The sequence below is a fragment of the Solea solea genome, chromosome 9 (assembly GCF_958295425.1).
Source record: "Solea solea chromosome 9, fSolSol10.1, whole genome shotgun sequence".
Classification (NCBI taxonomy): Eukaryota; Metazoa; Chordata; class Actinopteri; order Pleuronectiformes; family Soleidae; genus Solea; species Solea solea.
Window position 1 is genome coordinate 2357861 of NC_081142.1, and position 17658 is coordinate 2375518.

The window sequence follows — 17658 nt, forward strand, 5'->3', positions numbered from 1 at the left end:
TCTGAAAGTCTTGTGTGCAGCTTTCAACACTATGTCAAGAAGTGTAAAAGAGGCAAGGTGAGAGGTATAAGGTCAGCTGAAGTGCAAATGTGTGGCTCATTGTATAGTATAGTGTATGTCAACATGTGTGTGCCCACAGGAACGTCTGGATAAGACACGAGATACCCTTTCAGAGAGTAAGAGGCTGAACCACACACTGACAGAACGCACCCAAAACCTCCAAAGAGCCCAAGAGGACGCAGAGCTTAAAATTTCAGAGCTGGAGAAACATAACTGGACACTGAAGGAGGTGAGTTACTCTGAAGTAAAGGTGTAAACACAGGTGTGAAGCTTTAAGCTCCAGTTTGATATATATATCATATATATATGAACGTTTGTGCTGCAGAGCCTGAAGCTGCGGCAGAAAGCTGAAGTCCAGGCCCAAGGCAGCTCCCAGCAGCTGCAGCGAGAGAAGGCAGAACTTCAAGACAAGTCCACCAGTCTGCACGGCACCATGCAAAAGCTTCAAAGTGAGAGAGCTGAGATGGAGAGGCTGCTGACTCGACTTAGTAAAGACAAGTCAGCTCTGAGAAGGGCCCTGGAGAAGGTGAGCTGAAGAACTTATTGTTATTGAATGACTTATTCAATTGAACTGCATATATACAGCACATACAGCGTTTACAGGATCCTGTTTAAAAGAGCAAACATTATATCATCTTGCACAAGCATCACTGTCACTGAGGTCGTCTTTGTTTGTGTGAGAGTTAGTAACATCTCATGGTGAGACAGCAGAATGTTTCAAACAAAGGGCTCGTCAGCTCACCCCTCCCTTTCTCTAGCTCTTCAAGGAACTATGGTGGCCTTCACAGACCAAAAAGGATGACTTTTTTTCTTCTTTCTTCTTTCTGTTGTAAGCTTCAAAATACAAAACACACACTCTGGCTCTGTGTTTGTTGGTACAAGCTAAAGGCACTTGCTTTAGGTGTTTATAAAAGTCTCACTCTAAAGTTATGAAAACCAAATTATTTTTATTTTAAAGTCATTACACACTTATACAAACATGTCTTCTTGTCTTCTATCTTCTTCATATTTTGGCTTCTCCTTTAGTGCGGCCACAGTGTATCATCTGCCACCATCTTGTCCTCTCCCTTGTGTCCTCTTCAGTTACACCACATGTCCTCATGTCCTCCTTCACAACATCCATGAACCTTCTCTGTGGTCTTCGTCTTTAACTCTTGCCCAGCAGCCCCGTCTTCAACACGTTTGTCCAATATAATCAACACGTGACAAAACCATCTCATATTTTATTTTCAAACCGTTTAACCTGAGCTGCCCCTCTAATATGCTCATTTCTAATCCTCTCTAATCCTGAAATAAAAAACAAATCATTCATACATGGACTGAGTAATCTGATGACTGACTTTATTCTGAAGTGAAAAGACTGGAGAAGACCTTCAAGCTCCCATAGAGATTTATTTCCAATGATGTTTTAAAGCACAACAGGCCCATTCCTCAGACTTTTTATTCTTCATTTTCCCTTTTTCTGAATATGATATTATAGATTACTATGTTTACATAAATTATTACTTCTTCTATTACTTCTTCTACTATTCCTTTCATATTTCCATTTACATGTTACAGAGCATTGTCTGAATATGACTCATACATGTAGTTGTGTCTACATACGTCCACTGCTTTGGAATCTCCAAAAGGACGTTATAATCTGATTAAGATGTATACATGTCTGCATAATATGACGATTATCGCTTATTCTGAGTATAATGTTATTCTGGTTATGTCTCGTAATCAGTATTAGGTTTCAAAAGTCCCAATATCTTCTCTTATCTGCCAACAAACATTTTCATTTTCTTCTGTGAGAGATTCAGTTTCATAATTTGAACCTGAACCCTGACACATTAGACACACATTAGGCCTTTGCACAGTCAGTTAGGGGCTTTGATGCTCAATGTGCAGTGAACCATCTGAAGTATATGAAGCAGCCAAACCACAAATGGCTTTAAGTGCAATTAAAATCATGTCAAAGTCAACTGTAGAACTGCTGGAAGGCCAGAACTGAAGTAATGTTTAATGTTGTTGTGCCACAATATGGACAAAGTGAAGACACACAGCTACATGACCCATAAACTGGCAGTTACATTAATACAGAGGAGATTATTTGAATAATTAACTGTTTTATTATGCTGTCATTAAGTAGTATTATTATTATTTCAACTTTATACGCATTGATCTTTGTTGCAAAGTGTACAGTGTGATGCTGGTGATGGAAAACTTGTTGGCGGACTGTGAAAACCAAGACGTTCTGTGCTCGGCTTCTTCCAGCAGGCGTTGCAGGAAGGCCAATGAGTGCAGAGCAATCATGGTGAAGTTGTTCACATTATGTCACCCCGTGTGTGCTGTTCTCAGGTGGAGATGGAGAGGCTGAGGAGGGAGGAGGACGCAGCATCAGCAGGCAGAGAGAAGGAGCAGCTGGGGCAGACGGTCCGCAGCCTGGAGCGGGAGCTGGCTGAGAAGCTGGCTGACATGCAGATGCTGCAGGTGAGGGTTACACTGAGAGGAACTGTAATGGAACACTACAGATATAATATCTATTAAAAACAATCTGGGTTTTATGTCATCTCAGATTAATGAGTAAAACAGAAGCTACCCGTGGCCAAAACCGTGTTAGTGAAGCAAACAGGAAGACACTGTAGATACTAAGAAGACTTGCTGATTTGTGTGTTAATGTATGTTTCTACACTATGTGTCTTTATTGTGTCATTTCGACCTGCCAACGGCATAGTAGCAAAACTAGCTATAATCTGGTATAATCTCATATAGCAAATGGAATGGTAACATTTATATTTTTTACTGTCTATGTTAAGACACACTCACATTAGACAGATTATACCATTAAACAAATGAAAAATAGTCACAGGTGTGACTGATGTTAAAAACAACCACCACTGAACCGACACTGAACAAGCTTAAATTTCAAAATAAAATAAAATATTATATAAACTAGAGTAAATAGAACATACAAATAAAGCAATAAAAACATTCAAATTATAAATATTTGAAAAATGTCAATGATTCTACATCTGCAGTTCTGCAAGTCCATGGGAAGAAGTGCATTTTGTTTTTTATTTTCCAGCCACTTCTGTGCTCAGTATTTACGTTTATTTACATTTCCCATCCCAATAAGGTGTGAAAAAAAATCCAACTGCAGCTCATTTAACACTTCAGAATATTAAAAAGTGTTTGTATAAATCTGAAACTGCCTCCATTCACTACATTGAGAGTTTCATTGAGAGCAACATTTGCATTGCATGAAAATTTTAATGTCCCTTTAATGTCTATATAACTTTTAAGTTGCATTCAAACAAGAATAATGTATAAATCATATTTTTCATTTATTTTTATTTTTATTACAATGATTCAGGGATTACTGACTTGTAATAGGGACAGTGGAGCCTCATTAATCCCCACACCTCTGTCCTTGCACCATGTGTTAGTGTGGGTGAGAGAACAGAAACACTGTGAGAAGTGTCTAACTTCATTATTGTTAGTGACTGAAACTCTTAAACTACTACAATCAGTTAAATATAACTGAAAATAAATCAAAAATCTGCTCTTATCACATTGTGTTTGCTATGGAGACAGCACATACAGCAAAGGTTACACTGTGCTGCTTTAAGTTTTGACTAACTTGACTTTTTCCTCCTTAACAACTGTGTGAACTAACGGTCATGACCTCAGTAACCCCCTTTAGTCAGCTCTCTCCAGGCTGTATTTTCATATATGTTTCATGTGAACCGTCTTCAGGCTCAAATCTCTCAGTTGGAGCACACTCATGCACAGCGCCTCCTGGAGGTGACAGCCCGCCATCACCAGGAGCTGGATCTGGAGACAGATCGTCTGAGAGACAGTCAGCTCCAAGCAGCACAAGCTTTAGAGAGCAGAGAGAGGGCCCATCGCCAGAGGGTCAAATGCCTGGAGGAACAGGTATTTCACATATTTATAATGTTTTCACTGGCATAACTTAAAGCTGTAGTGCGTGGAATATGGACCGAGAGTTGTCTGCAGGCTCACATGAGGTGTGGGGTAGTGTTTTAGTAACAGACATTAGACACTGGAGCTTTAAGAGGTCATGTTTTTTACCTTGATTTAACCAATTCTCATTTACAATGACCCTGGCCAAGAGGCAGCATAGAAACAGTGCGCACAAAGAACAAAAAGGAATACTACAACAACAACAACAACACAACAATATTAAACCATTCATTGCAATTACATGTATGAAGTCAAACAGGATAAATGTTAAGCGCAGGTGCAACAGACGTGCACTGTTGCCCTCACTATGTAGGTTAATAGGATGTTAATGGTAAATGGTCAGTATTTATAAAGCGCTTTAGTAGTCTTGATGACCACTTAAAGCTGCTTTATACTGCTGTACAGATTTGCCATTCACCCATTTACACTCATTCATTCATACATTCATACAGCAGAGATATTTGTGTATTTTACAGGAACACTTCGGCATGTAGACTCGTGGTGGTTAGGTTGTTAGTGTTGATTTTTTTTATTATTACTAAAACTGCAGTGCATGACCTTTGGTGATTTTTGTTGTTATTAATCTGTCTCTCTTTTTGTCTTTGTGAGCTGACATGATGTAATGTGTGTAGTGGGCTCTGTCAAGTAATACTATCAGACGTGACTGAGGCAGTGTTTGTGTATATACAGTGGAAGCACAGGCACGGGCATTCAGCATTTCAGACGGGTTTTATGAAACTTCTTTGTTGTTTTTTTATTATTTCTCCAAACTGTTTGCTGTTGTCTCCCTTTACTGTTGCCTGCGTCTGTCTCGACACAAAATGAGTGTCTTCCTCTGTGCAACACGCACATTTAAACAGAGAAATACAGAGGGAGTCATGTACTGCGTGAACTTATTTAAGGAAATGTAATGTTTGAATCAGAGATGTTAGTTTGTATTCAAAAGTTACACACTTGTTTTGTTCATAATCTGGATTGACATTATAGGAAACTGAATGGCCTTGGCAGAGGGTTGAGTGCTTTCTCCAGTTTGAAAATGTCTGTTTTGTTTGTTTTCTACTGGATATCCATGTTTTTGTACGTCTCTACCAATATTCTTTTTCTTCTTCTGCTTTTTTCCCCCCTTTGTTTTTGATTAGGTGTTAACTCTCCAAGAGCAGCTGGATCAGGAGACGAGAAGACGACATGCCTATTTGAATCAGATGCTGCAGCCTGGTGTGTAGGCAGAGACCCTGCAGTGAAGTATGTAGCACCTCTGGCTTCCTCACTCACTGTCCCTCTGGCAGCTTCCCAACAATGTTATGTTACAAGCTACATCCACACGCACACAAACACAGTCCCAAGGCGTTCACTCCCACCCATGCACACATGTGCTCACCGGATTACATTAATCTGCAGGAAAACTCAACAACAACAAACAATGAGTGTTTTGTTTGTAAGTGGACTGGATGTGCCAAATTGTTTTAAGGATTTCCTCTGGCTTGCTGAAGTTGGTGTTTTTAAGTCTGTTTATGCTGTGTCATTTTTTTTGGAGGAAACAATGTAATGAAAGGTTTCCTTGGTTGGTGCTTATTTTTCTTATACATACATGTTTGTCATAGTGATTTTATACCATTGTTTTATGTCACAATCATGTGTCCTAGTGAGTATTTACAGTAATGTCTCATAAATTCCACTTCCTGGTGCTGTGTTTACCTTGTCATTAAGAATCTACAGTGAAGTGTAAATCATTTGTTTTATCATGTATTGTATTTCACATAATTGTGATTAATAAAAAAGTGGGTGTATCCGAGCACAATTAGGCCATTTCAGTTTTCAAAGAAAGACGTGAACATCAGTGGTGTTTGTTCTGCTGGCTGCACTTTCACAAAGTTTGTTGTGGAAAGAACATTTTCCGTGAACTTTGTGAAGGACAGCCACTGCCCTTTCCTGGCATGTGAGCTCCAGAGTTTGGTTCGCACCATTAAAAGCCTTTGTGGATTTTCTGTGAGTGTGGGTGAGAGAATGACCTTCGCTCTCTATTGCCAGTGCTGTCTTCAGTGTTTTCTCTCAGAGATCGTTGCAGACTCCTCCAAGTCTGTGGGATCATCAGTCTTTTTATTGCTGTAATCCTTCACAACCCAGAAAATCCTGAGCTGATCTGTGATCTTCCCTCCACTGATTAGACACCACATGTTTCCCATGCTGTGTGTGTTTTTCTCCACAGCTGCTAAAAGGCAGTTTACTCCTTCTCATCCTGTCATTTCTGATTGTGCTCTCACCGTACTTTCAGTGCACATGCATGTCCTCTCGCTGTCTAACCTCGCGTGCCTCGGTAACTGTGCATAGTAGGAGGAAAATCCTGTCAGTTTCTTTAAAACAGCCCTTTGATTATCATAGATCCGCCCAGTGGTTATCCAGTTACCGGCCTCTTTGCAGGGATTGGCTGGAAGCAGCTAATTATGCAAGGTAGTGAATCCCTGTGGGGGAGGTGGGGCCAAAACTGAAAGAACTCCTTTGGCAGGCAGAATAGAGCTTTTATTGAGGATATTTCTAAGCTGACCATCAGGGACCAAATCACTGGATTGTTTTTGAAAAAAAAAAAAAAAAAAAAAAAAAATCTCAGCTGAATCACGCTGCTCCCCCCTTCTTTCATTTCTTCCCTCGTTTCATTTCAGTGAGACGGAGTGTAGCTCATGCAGTGCCCAGCAGCAAGCAGAATGCAAGGAATCTGCAGTATTCCTCTGTCTCACAGCAGAAGCCCAGTTCACTACTGAAGGACAAGTGAGAGGAGAGAGAGGCAGAGTCAGGGAGCAGTCAGGGGAGGATTCACACCGCTGTGGTTTGAGAGGAGGAAGCGTACAGTCTTGTCCTGCTCTGCTCTGCTCTGCTCTTGGTGCCTCAGGTGTGTGTGCGTGTGTGTGTGTGTGTGTGTGTGTGTGCGCTCCTCCCTCCCTCCTCTGTGGTGCCTGCTGTCAGCTCCATCCCTGGGTGGCTGAGGCCATGGTGTTGGTGCTGCGAGCCCTGCTGCCCTGCCTCTGCACCCTGCTCTCCCTGGACCTGCTGCCTGGGGTGGACCCCGCTGTGCCCCTGGAGGACTTCTACCCCTTTGGCCAGGACAAGGGGGACACCCAGACCATGGCTCAGGATGACGGAGGCTCCGGGCTGGTGCAGATCACTGTTGCGTTCCCCTTCTTTGGAGACAAGCACACAGGACTCTACGTGAGTAACAGTGTTTTTACTGGTGTTTATGTGTGTGTTTATGTCTTTATGTGTCAGCATGTGTGCATGTGCATGCACTTGGCAGTTGCCGATTAGAACTGACATGGTGTGGATTGTATGAGAGCCTCGGGGAGATGATATTTGGAGTGCAGCCAGTCACCACATTGCAGCGCACTTTGAGAGTTTGTATATGCTTGTGTGCGCTCACAAGCTCCACTGTGTGTAACCTTGTTTGTAGAATATCATGTTTTTCTCCCTGTGGGTGGATCCATCATGACATTCTCTTCACTTCACATCTGCCCCACACTAAGTGCACCAAGGCAGAATTATTAGCAGAACAGTGGTGAGTCCTGTTCTGCTAAGTCTACAAAGAGTTGTTAGAGGAAATGACAGTTTGTGTTCTTACTGTTGCTGCAGAGCATCTGTGAGCACTTCTTTTTTCACAGAGAGAGACAGAGAGAGACAGAGAGAGGGAGAGAGAGAGAGAGAGGTGGGGGGACGCATATGTACGGAGCAGGAGAGAAGGAAACAGTGCTCATGGGAGGAAGCCCCATGGTTTGACAAGGATTTTCGCGCACCACAATGAAACTTACTTTGATCTGCCTTTGTCATGTATTGGGTTCAGTTCCAGCTCATGGAAAGGCAGAACTCCCTTAAATCAACACCACCTGTTGTGGTTATGCATCCGCATTTGCTTTCCGAAACTCTTCACCCCCCTCCTCCTCCTCCTCCTCCCTCTCCTCCTCGTCCCCTCCTTCTTCTTGCTCTGAACCTCCTCCCTGATCAAATCGAGGGCAGCAGAAGCCGAAGAAGCCTGGCAACAAGGGGCAAGGCCAAAGGTCGTCCTTCTTTACTGAGCCAAAGGAGGTGAACTCAGTCTCCCAGTGAAGACATTTTGGTTTTTATCTTTTGCAGCTAAACAAAGAGACACAGGGTCAGAAATTCTGGGGCAAAATACCCTTGAAATATGTGAAATTGCCATTGAAAATATACCTTTTCAGTCCATTGGCATTCACTTTGGAGTGTGCAATTTACGTGAGTTTATCAGCTTCAACTCTGATTGGCATCAGTGGGAACATTAGCGAACCTTAGGCTTTAAAACTTGGACAGCACTTAATATAATTTATTACATCAACATTATCAGCGTAAACCATGAGATTATTTTTGTTATTTTTATTCCTCTGACTCGTTTAGTTTCCAGTGCTTCCATGACATTACAATTCACACGGGGTGGAAAAAAAACACCACAGGGCAGAACAACCACTGGCAATGAGAATGATGTCAGTTCACTTGGTCAGTGGGCTCCCTCTGGTCACAGGTAAACCTGCTGGTTTTAGTGTGAAAGAAGCTAAAGATAGTTATCTTTTGCAAAGGCTGAGTTGCAAATGGACAACTAGGCATCCATCGCACACACAATTCTCATCCCTTCTTCCTACATTCAACCATGGCATTGTTTGCCAGGGCAGCAAGCTGACAGAAGCTCCACAACATGGAGTGGTTTAAATATAAAATACCTCAAACCCGAACGAAATGAAGTAGAAACAGGCCCAGATGAAACAGATATTACTGAAACAGCCACTAATGCTGGCCCTCCCTCGGCGTCTAAAAAGCTATGAAAGGCATCACTATTCGTAGTTGGAAGATCCAAAACAGTTTGCCACGGTAGTGCAGTTAGCATCAAATTTGATTCTAACAGGTTCTAAAAATGCCCTAAAAGGTCTGAAATTTGGAGGATAAGGAATTTGCCAGTAAAATAGATAGTTTGCCCCTTTCCTTCTATGCATGTATTGATTGCCACTGGGCCTTCCTGTTTACAGAACATGGAGTGGTTTCTACAGTATATATAAAAAATACCTCAACTCATACAAAGTGAAGTAGAAACAGGCCCAGATGAAACAGATAAAGTCACTGCCGCTGGCGCTCGCTTGGCATCTAAAAAAGCTCTCAAAGACATAATGGATTGTAGTTGGGAGATGGACTGGATCAGGACATCTCCTCCAAAGAAGTGAACAGTGGACAAAACACTATCCTTTAAACTGCTGTGTTTGTGCAGTTAGTGTCACGTTTTATTCCAATTGGCAATAAATAGTAATAGTAATAAAAGTCCTAAAATTCTGGTCTTTCTGGAGTTATTAACACGTTTTGAGTTTTAGTTTTGCACTGAGCAGCAGCAGCATGTCTCTTAGACTCCGAGATAATATTTCTATCAGACAAGATGAGACAAGTTACCCGTGGTTTGGCTCGTTGAGCACACATTTAAATATCATCTGATTAACAGATAAAAATCATATTCTGAATAGTGCTGTGTTGGTTGTGATGTGAGAGCTCGCCGTTCACTCTGCATCCCACTGAACTGCAACTCGCCTCACCTGAATCTATTCAACCTCTGCTGGATAAAGTGTGCCGGGTCACACACTGATCTCTGCCACCGGAGAGGCTGCGGGCTAAATTTACATGAATATTTGTTCCCCCTAGAAGTTCGTTCCAAGAACAAGCTGATGAGCCACACCGATACAGGACGGTTTGTGGATGTTGTTAAGCAGCAAACATGCCTTTAAAGCCCTCGCAGATCCTGTTAAAGCCTCAACCATCGGCCTTCGTCCCCTTCTCCAAGCAAGACCTCTTATTTTTAGCAGCTGTGGTGAACAGATACACCAGTGCTGCATGAGCCATGTGACACCTGGGCACAGCGATCTCCATAGTGTCCCCTGAAAAATCCTAAAAAAAAAAACTCCCCTCCCCTCCTGACTTGGTCCAGCTCCAGTCCCACTTTTGCCTCCTGGTAACCAGGCTGTCCCTCTTGTTATGGTTTGTGTCTGGGAGTTTTCACATGTTGCTGGGATCTCTCCTCCTGCCCCCCCCCCCTCCACCCCTCCTCCTGTCCTCTCACGCCTCAGATAACATGGCAGGGGTCTTCCCACTGGAACTTTCCAGCTGCTTTATCTGAGAGATGACCGATCACTTTAACAGAACGCAGATGTAGTGTATTTACAAAGCATCATGTGTAGGGGCTTCTAAACAACGCACTTCACAGATTAACGTCTCTGTTGGTCAGTGTTACAAACATGAAGGAGGACATGTGAGGTCAGAGAGGAGAGAACACAAGTTTAAAAGCAGATGTGAGAATAGAGGGTTATGATCAAAGGCAGATATTGGACATAGATAATCTCACATGTGCAGTTAGAAGACTCAGCTTACACGGTTAAGCAGATATTCTTACTTATATTATTCAAATCTACCTGATAAGGTTTTCTTTTGTCTGTCATTTTAAGTAAAGAACATAGAAACACAAGTCAAAGACATTTTTTGGAAGAATTCCGCCAAGAATGTGCTTCAGTGTAAGTGCACTCTTAACCGACTCCACATCTGCTACTGCTCATCTGCTCTCCTGAAAACCTTCAACACTTGGAGTTTGTGCACTTTTCATTCACTCACTTTCACTCACCACTGTATATGGCCCAAAGATGTGTGTGTGTGTGTGTGTGTGTGCGTGTGTGTGTGCGTGCATCAACATCTTCTCTTTGGACTCAGTGTGGGTTATTTTTATGCATGTGTGTGTCGTGTGATGAGAGACGAGATGTGGGTGAGATAGAGTATGTTCACACGTTGATGCAGTCAGGTGATGGTCAGTGGACGTCAGTGCTGGAAGCTTCTTTGTGTAAAAACATCGGGGGGGGGGGGGTTTGTGGTGTGTCAGTCGTTTGTGGTATAGAAAAAAAACCCATTAATTTCTTTTGTTATTGATAGTAACTTTAAACGCTGAAGCACTGATGGTCCAGTTACTCAAGAAGTGTAATACATGTTATTTATTACATGTTAACTAACACAATCACTTAAATTATTACTTGTTATCAAGAGTAATGAGTTACATCACTGGTTATGTTACCAGTGATGTAACAATACTAATACTTTTGTAAACACAAATTAGCATAAACATAAACCGCAGAACTGCAAACATGGTAACCCAGCAAAGTTTCTCTTAGTTTTTACTGTTCTCTGCATATTCCCTCCTCAGTGACCTTCCACACAGACACATCATCATATGGTAGCCTTGAAAGGACAAAATAAGCAACATCTTTGCTTTGTAATTGCGGTTAGTTGCTGCCAAAAACAGGTGTACCTTATAAAGTGACTGGTGATTGTATATTGGACATTTGTTCTCCCTTTGAAGAACATTATATTGTGATGGCTGTTGTTGCTTAGCTGCATGCTGGGAGGTGGAGTTTGTGCAATTTGAACAAACCCAAAGTTCTTAGAGCGTGACTCCAACAAACTTGTTTTTTTTCTACGGAGCTCCCCCTACATTTTCAGAGTACATATTTTTACGACACCACCGCAAACATCTTTTATGTCTTTGTTTGGCATCGGCAAACAGTTGCAGTAAGTTATATAGTATATGGACAACTTTTTGGTTTAACTTGTCAGTATAATATCAAACATGATCCCTTATAGACTGGTGATATATACTGTATATGTGTCTCATGCAAGGTTTGCTTTCAATAGATTTTTACAGTATGTGAAAAAAGGAACTGCATGAGATTGTATAAATACACACAGAACAAACACACGCTCCTTCTTAGCGTCAGCCCTGAAAGAAAGCACTTGCTGCAGCATCTTCTTACTGCAGCATCTTTGGTGACCAAACAATAACACACACCTGCAACTACAACAGGGCGTCATTGTGGTTTTCTGACATTATCAGTATTTGTTAGTCTTTCTCTGGAATTTGATGTAATTTCACATTAAAATAGACTTTAAACACTGCCTTTTTTTTTGCCAGCCTTCTTCAATAAATGCAAACAGATTTGATTGCCTCAGTGTAAACTATCTGCAGATAAAGGTGAACCAAGGCTAAATAGTTCCAGGCCAAGTGGACAGGCCATCAGGCTGTAGTTACTTCCTTGGGTCTCGTTAATAATTGGACAAGCTTGTAACTGTGAAACCTCTGTTTTTGACAAGGAAAACTAATGTTTTCCTGAGTTGATCCACGGGCACCTTTTTCATTTAGGAGTTTGCTTTGGCTTGACTTAAGCCAGATGAAAGTTTATTTTTGTCCATAAATTGCTTGGCTCCGAGGAAAAACCACCCAAGCAAAATCCCGGATATATCCGGCAAAGAATTCCCAAAAAAAATAACAAGGGAGTTGAAGAGTGAAGTGGCACCATTGAGAGTGAGAGAAAGAAATATGTTGAGGGGGAGATGCTGCTTACAAGGTTGACTGATCGCACCTTCTTCCCCCTGTGTTTTTGACCTTGGTCATGTTACAGCGTAACACAAGGCCGCTCTCAACCCATTCACTCTCTCACGTATGTGTGAAGCACAACCTCCCTTCACTGGACGTCCACACTAGTAAAAGCCTGGTCGAAGTTCATGAGGAGAAGAGAGTATGGGATATTATGCAAAGAAAACGGCCCCATGTTCAGTTTAAATTCCTCCAAGGCCTTTTCCATGTCAGAGCGGTCCCCTAAAAGTCTTCACAAGGAAGAAATACACTTGTTTAAGCAGTTCCAGATGCTACAAGAGATCAGATTAGGCGATTAAACATCTTCCAGTATTGGAGCTTAAGCTTTATTCAGTGTTCAGCATGATTTCCGACACTAATTTCACTGTATGATGGGTAACCTCCAGAACCGCTGCCACCACAGGTCTCTCATTAGTGGGTATGTGGGTGTGGGAGGTTTGCAGTTCATGTTCATCCTCGCTCTTGTTTTCCTCTCGGTATCAGATGGAGCTCTGGCTGACCTCCGGGCCCTGCTCGTGCAGTTGGTCCTGATCTTCCACACATTGGCCACGTTCTCACCACATCACGCTGATGCAGAGGGGAAGACTGTGGTCGGGCAATTAACTGAGCCCCCCGCACCGTGCCAAGCAAAACTTCCTCTGCTGTTTTTACAGCAAAGTCCTTCAAATTATGGTTTTTGTACACGCGGGGAGCACTGGCGAGCCATCTGACGCTGCTTTGTCACTGTCACATGACACTACGTGAATGCTGAGAGGCAAAGTCTGTGCCAGTGTTTAGAAGAAACAGGACCAGTGCCATGGTGGGAAGACTCTCCTGTTCCTGATAATATGCAGAAATGGTGTATGAATGAAGGCCTTTCATGGGGATCCAGTGAGAAGAACTTTCCTCTTCACACCCAGGTTCAGAAGCTTGGTGTGAGCAGCTAGTCTGTTTTATAACAAACCTTTAAATGCTGCCTCAGAAATGTCCATTTACCAGAGTACAGCTGTGTTTAATAGATCTGCATTCTGACGCTTTCCTTCATCATGGATGTTGTGATATGAGGGCATGTGATAGGGCAAGATGGAGGCAGATGAACCGCTGTGGCGAATCCTAAAGGGAGAAGTTGATAGAAGAAGATTCTGACAGTTTCTTTCGTCAGTGTCTGTTTCTCAATCTCTGGGGTCTGCAAATAAATCTGAGAGAACCTTTATGCTTGTCGCACAACGCTTTATCCAACCGGGGAGCAAAACTCAACAAAGAAGTGGTCCTGATGTCATCATGTCTATGACTAAATGCCCCCTCACCAAGCAGGAGGTTTAACAGCAGCAGGAAGTTAGTTCAAAATTGGCAGATTTGGATAAAAACCATCTGTGTCCATACTAATACCTTTTTTAAAAAGTCTATCACATGACCATTCAGGTACACTGGTCTGCACACGTGTGTACTTCCTGTGTAAACAGGAAGTTGACTCTCTCCTCTGCAGTCGTTTGCTTAATTTTGGAAAGTACCACTAAGAAACAACAGTGGGGAAACTTCTTTTATCAGACTGGAACTGAAAGCTGCTCTTTCACAGCTGATAGTCCAGTCATGATTAATTAATATCCAATCAGGACGTGAACGTGGGTAACTGAGTCATTTCTTCATTTCTGCCCTAAAGCAGCGGTTAATGTTTTCTGTTTGTCTGTCTTTGAGCTGCATTATATATAAAAAATTAATGGACAGATTTGAATGAATTTTGGGGGGATGTAAGTGAAGGAAGGACTTATTTGATTTGTGTCCGTCGATGATCATGGCATTTAAGCTGGTGGGGCCCCTCTCAGGTTGGGGCCCAATGCAGTTTTTTTGTTGTACCAAACCTGATGTCTTTAATCTGACTGTTTTGGTTCCACAGTCTGTGTTAAAGCTTTTACCAATGTTTCTGCTACTGCAAGTGAAAAAAAACAACAACAAAAAAGCTCAACTATCTAATCAACCTATTTCACGCCATGCTACATTATATATATATATGTATATATATATATATATATATATATATATATATATATAGATGCAGGGCAGCGGAGGATGGTTTCATTTATTTGGTTACTTTGCTTTACGTCTGTGGATTTAGGGCCCATGAATGTCCTTCCTGGTGCAGTGACTTTGCAGGTACATGTGCAAAAAAAAAAACCCAGGTTTTCTCAGCTGCTCTCATTTCCCAGAGTAAAGGTAGCATCTGTTTCCTACATGTGAAGTGCAAACATCCATTATGAGAGCAATCCACTCTCCCAGTGCTGCTCTTTGCCATGTAAGGTCAGAAAAAGTGTTTGTCTTTAGTCAGCACTTCCACTAGAACCCAACCAAATAACACAGACAAGTCACTGTGGTTAAATCTGAAATGTTACGGTCAACATTGTTCAGGTGTTCAAACTCAAACTGTGTCTCCTCCTTAGGTCAACAACAACGGCCTTGTATCTTTCCTGAGGGAGGTGTCTCAATTCACACCAGTAGCTTTTCCAATCGCTGGGGACAGGAGGGTGGTGGCGCCGTTCTGGGCTGATGTGGACAACCGTCGGGCGGGGAGAGTTTTCTACAGAGAGAGCCAGGAGCCTTCCATGCTGAGCAGGGCCTCAGCAGATGTCAAGACTTACTTTCCAGACTTCCCCAGATTCAACGCAACATGGGCCCTCATCTCCACGTGGCACCAGGTTACGTTCTTTGGAGGCAACTCCAACACACCGGTATGAACTCACACGTGACCTTACAGATCTCCCACAACCATGCACAATAGTTTAACTGCTCTGATTCCATCAGTGACAACAGGCTGACTGCACTGTACTCAGCACCGACCAACCTGAGCAACATGTGTTGCTACTGAGAGTGAAAACAATCTGAATTCAATCAGGAGTAAATGAAAAGAAGTTGTTGTTGAAAATGGTTCAGATGATGTGATGATAACGTCTTGACAGAGTCTTGGAGTCAAGGTGGAGATTTTGTAGTTAAGGGCAAGTAAGTAAATCTCCCGTAGAGTTCAGACGATGATGATGATGATGGATAAATCTGATGAATCCACAAAGACAACAAACATTACTTAAAGCTGGAGTTTGTAACTTTCAAACAATTGTCAAATGAATTCACATAATGCTGATTAATCCACGTTACTCTCAGTGTTTCTCCACGTAGCAGCTTTTTGCTTTGGTGTCTTTGGTGACACTCCCATGCTGATGCATTGTGGCCAAGTGGAAAGGGAACTTGACTTGTAACCGGAGGGTCGCCGGTTCAAATCCCCACCCGGTCAAAAAACCCCAATGCTCCCCGGGTGCTACTCAGTGTGGCAGCCTACTGCTCCTAATTCTAGGATGGGTCAAATGCAGAGGAATACTTTCCCTAAGGGGATTAATAAAAAATAAAATGCAAAGAAGCGCCCATGAAAGGTTTCAGAAGTTGATCTACTGCTAATTGAAATATTGAAAATGTGTTCTCCGCTACAGCAATCAAGTGCGGTGTGGTTATCTGCCTGTATCTGCACCTTACAGCTCTAAGTTGCCTGAATGCAGTCTGGACAAGTAACAGTACGATTAAAGACAGATGAACAACACATAACTTACCACAGTAGTGTAGAAAAATAATTGAGATGGCTTCATTTTCATGTCACTCCCTCTCTCTCTATCTCTGATGTAACAGTCCGGTATGTATTTTTTTGCGTTTCCATGAGGAATACTAGCAAAATAAAATAAAATAATAAAATAACCAGCCCCTACCATTTCATTTCTTGGCACCCTTCCCTTAGGGTACCAGAATAAAACAGCGTGTTACAGTCAGGGTGAAGGTAGACCAGTGGAAACACAAGCCTGATCCAGGACTTTACCGTTGGTACCAAATCCACACGTACCATGATAGAAACACAGCATATGTGACTGGGGAGGGAGACGGGGGTGAAAAAATAGGTAAAATCAGGACTGCAGTGCTGTGGTAATTACTCAGAAGTCCACAGGAGGCGACAGAGGTTCCGCGCTGGAATATTAAAAAAGACCAAAAACATAGATAGGTCAACAATTATAGTGTGATGCTGCTCTATTGGACAGATGTGACCACACATTCAGATGGGATTCTTTTTACATGTGGGGCAGTCATTTTTACTAGAGCATCTCAGGGATTTAGTCCAAGAGTAAGAGCAGTCTTCCTGACTGAACTGACACTACAGCCTCATTTACCAAACTTGCACAACATTTGAACAAGGAAAATTAAACATTTGTTGCATATTTCTGAGTATTTACCATCATCAATACACTGCCTCTACATGACATTAGCCTGATGATTTCACATCATCGCCAACCGTCTGCTACCCAGTTGCCATCAGCAGAATCCACTCCTGGAACTTTTTGTGAGCGCTTCTTGAGCCATATCTTTGCTTTACTAGCGCCATGTTGCTGTTGTGCTTCCACCTTGCCTCCATCGTTCATGGCATGAAACAACTCACTTCCTGTGTGCAGTGGGACAATGTCAACGGGTTCAAAAACACCACTTTAGTGATAAATACAGAGAGAGAGCCTGGACTGAACGAAACAGACATTCATGTATATTTAAAAGTTACTGCAGCTTTAAAAGAAATGGTTTAAAATGTTGATATGATGTAGAGCTACTGAATTAACTCTTTAAATAACCAAAAATGATAGATAGACAAAAGATTTATGTTAACTGTATGAATGTATGAATTTTTTTATGAACTGTTTCAACTGAAGATGTAATAGGTGATTAGAAAGCACAGCTATTGGGTTTCATTTTATTAATAACCATGAATATCTTGCTATCTGCCCCCAACAACAACATGACCCAAGAAACCGTCTGCAGCTTGAATCTGTACCATTATTATGAAATGTCCGTTACATATGAGCATCATAACTACATTTTCCAGGAATCAGGAAACCTGTTCTTCTCTGTGCAGGTCAATACTTTCCAAGTGGTGCTCATTACGGATGGAGAGCTTTCCTTCACTATATTCCAGTACAATAATATCACATGGACCACAGGCATGCATGCCAGCAGTGGTGGAAACCTGGCGGGACTAGGAGGCATCGCAGCGCAGGTAAGATCACATGGTGGTGACACTCGATCTGAGCTACAATGTTGTCTGCTTCCTGTGAAGATTAACTAACGAGGGTTTAAATGGATGAAATATGAGGTTAATAAGAAATACTAATGAATGTGTAAGTGGGTATGTATCT

The 17658-nt window shown here is 42.1% G+C and overlaps 2 protein-coding genes across 5 annotated transcripts in view; both read left to right on the forward strand.

Moving 5' to 3' along the window:
* Window positions 1-5821, forward strand: part of crocc2 (ciliary rootlet coiled-coil, rootletin family member 2) — a 45137-nt gene extending 39316 nt beyond the window's left edge. Inside the window, exons 32-36 of the mRNA XM_058638690.1 lie at window positions 140-289; window positions 386-586; window positions 2404-2535; window positions 3802-3981; window positions 5169-5821. Of these exons, the coding sequence (XP_058494673.1) occupies window positions 140-289; window positions 386-586; window positions 2404-2535; window positions 3802-3981; window positions 5169-5252 (747 nt within the window). The 3' untranslated portion in view covers window positions 5253-5821. The remainder of the gene's footprint in view (window positions 1-139; window positions 290-385; window positions 587-2403; window positions 2536-3801; window positions 3982-5168) is intronic.
* Window positions 5822-6601: 780 nt separating this feature from the next.
* Window positions 6602-17658, forward strand: part of sned1 (sushi, nidogen and EGF-like domains 1) — a 37288-nt gene continuing 26231 nt past the window's right edge. For all 4 annotated transcript variants that reach the window (XM_058638692.1, XM_058638693.1, XM_058638694.1 and 1 more), the window contains exons 1-3: window positions 6602-7230; window positions 14887-15174; window positions 17379-17519. In XM_058638692.1, coding sequence (XP_058494675.1) covers window positions 7012-7230; window positions 14887-15174; window positions 17379-17519 — 648 coding nt within the window. In that variant the 5' untranslated portion in view covers window positions 6602-7011. The remainder of the gene's footprint in view (window positions 7231-14886; window positions 15175-17378; window positions 17520-17658) is intronic.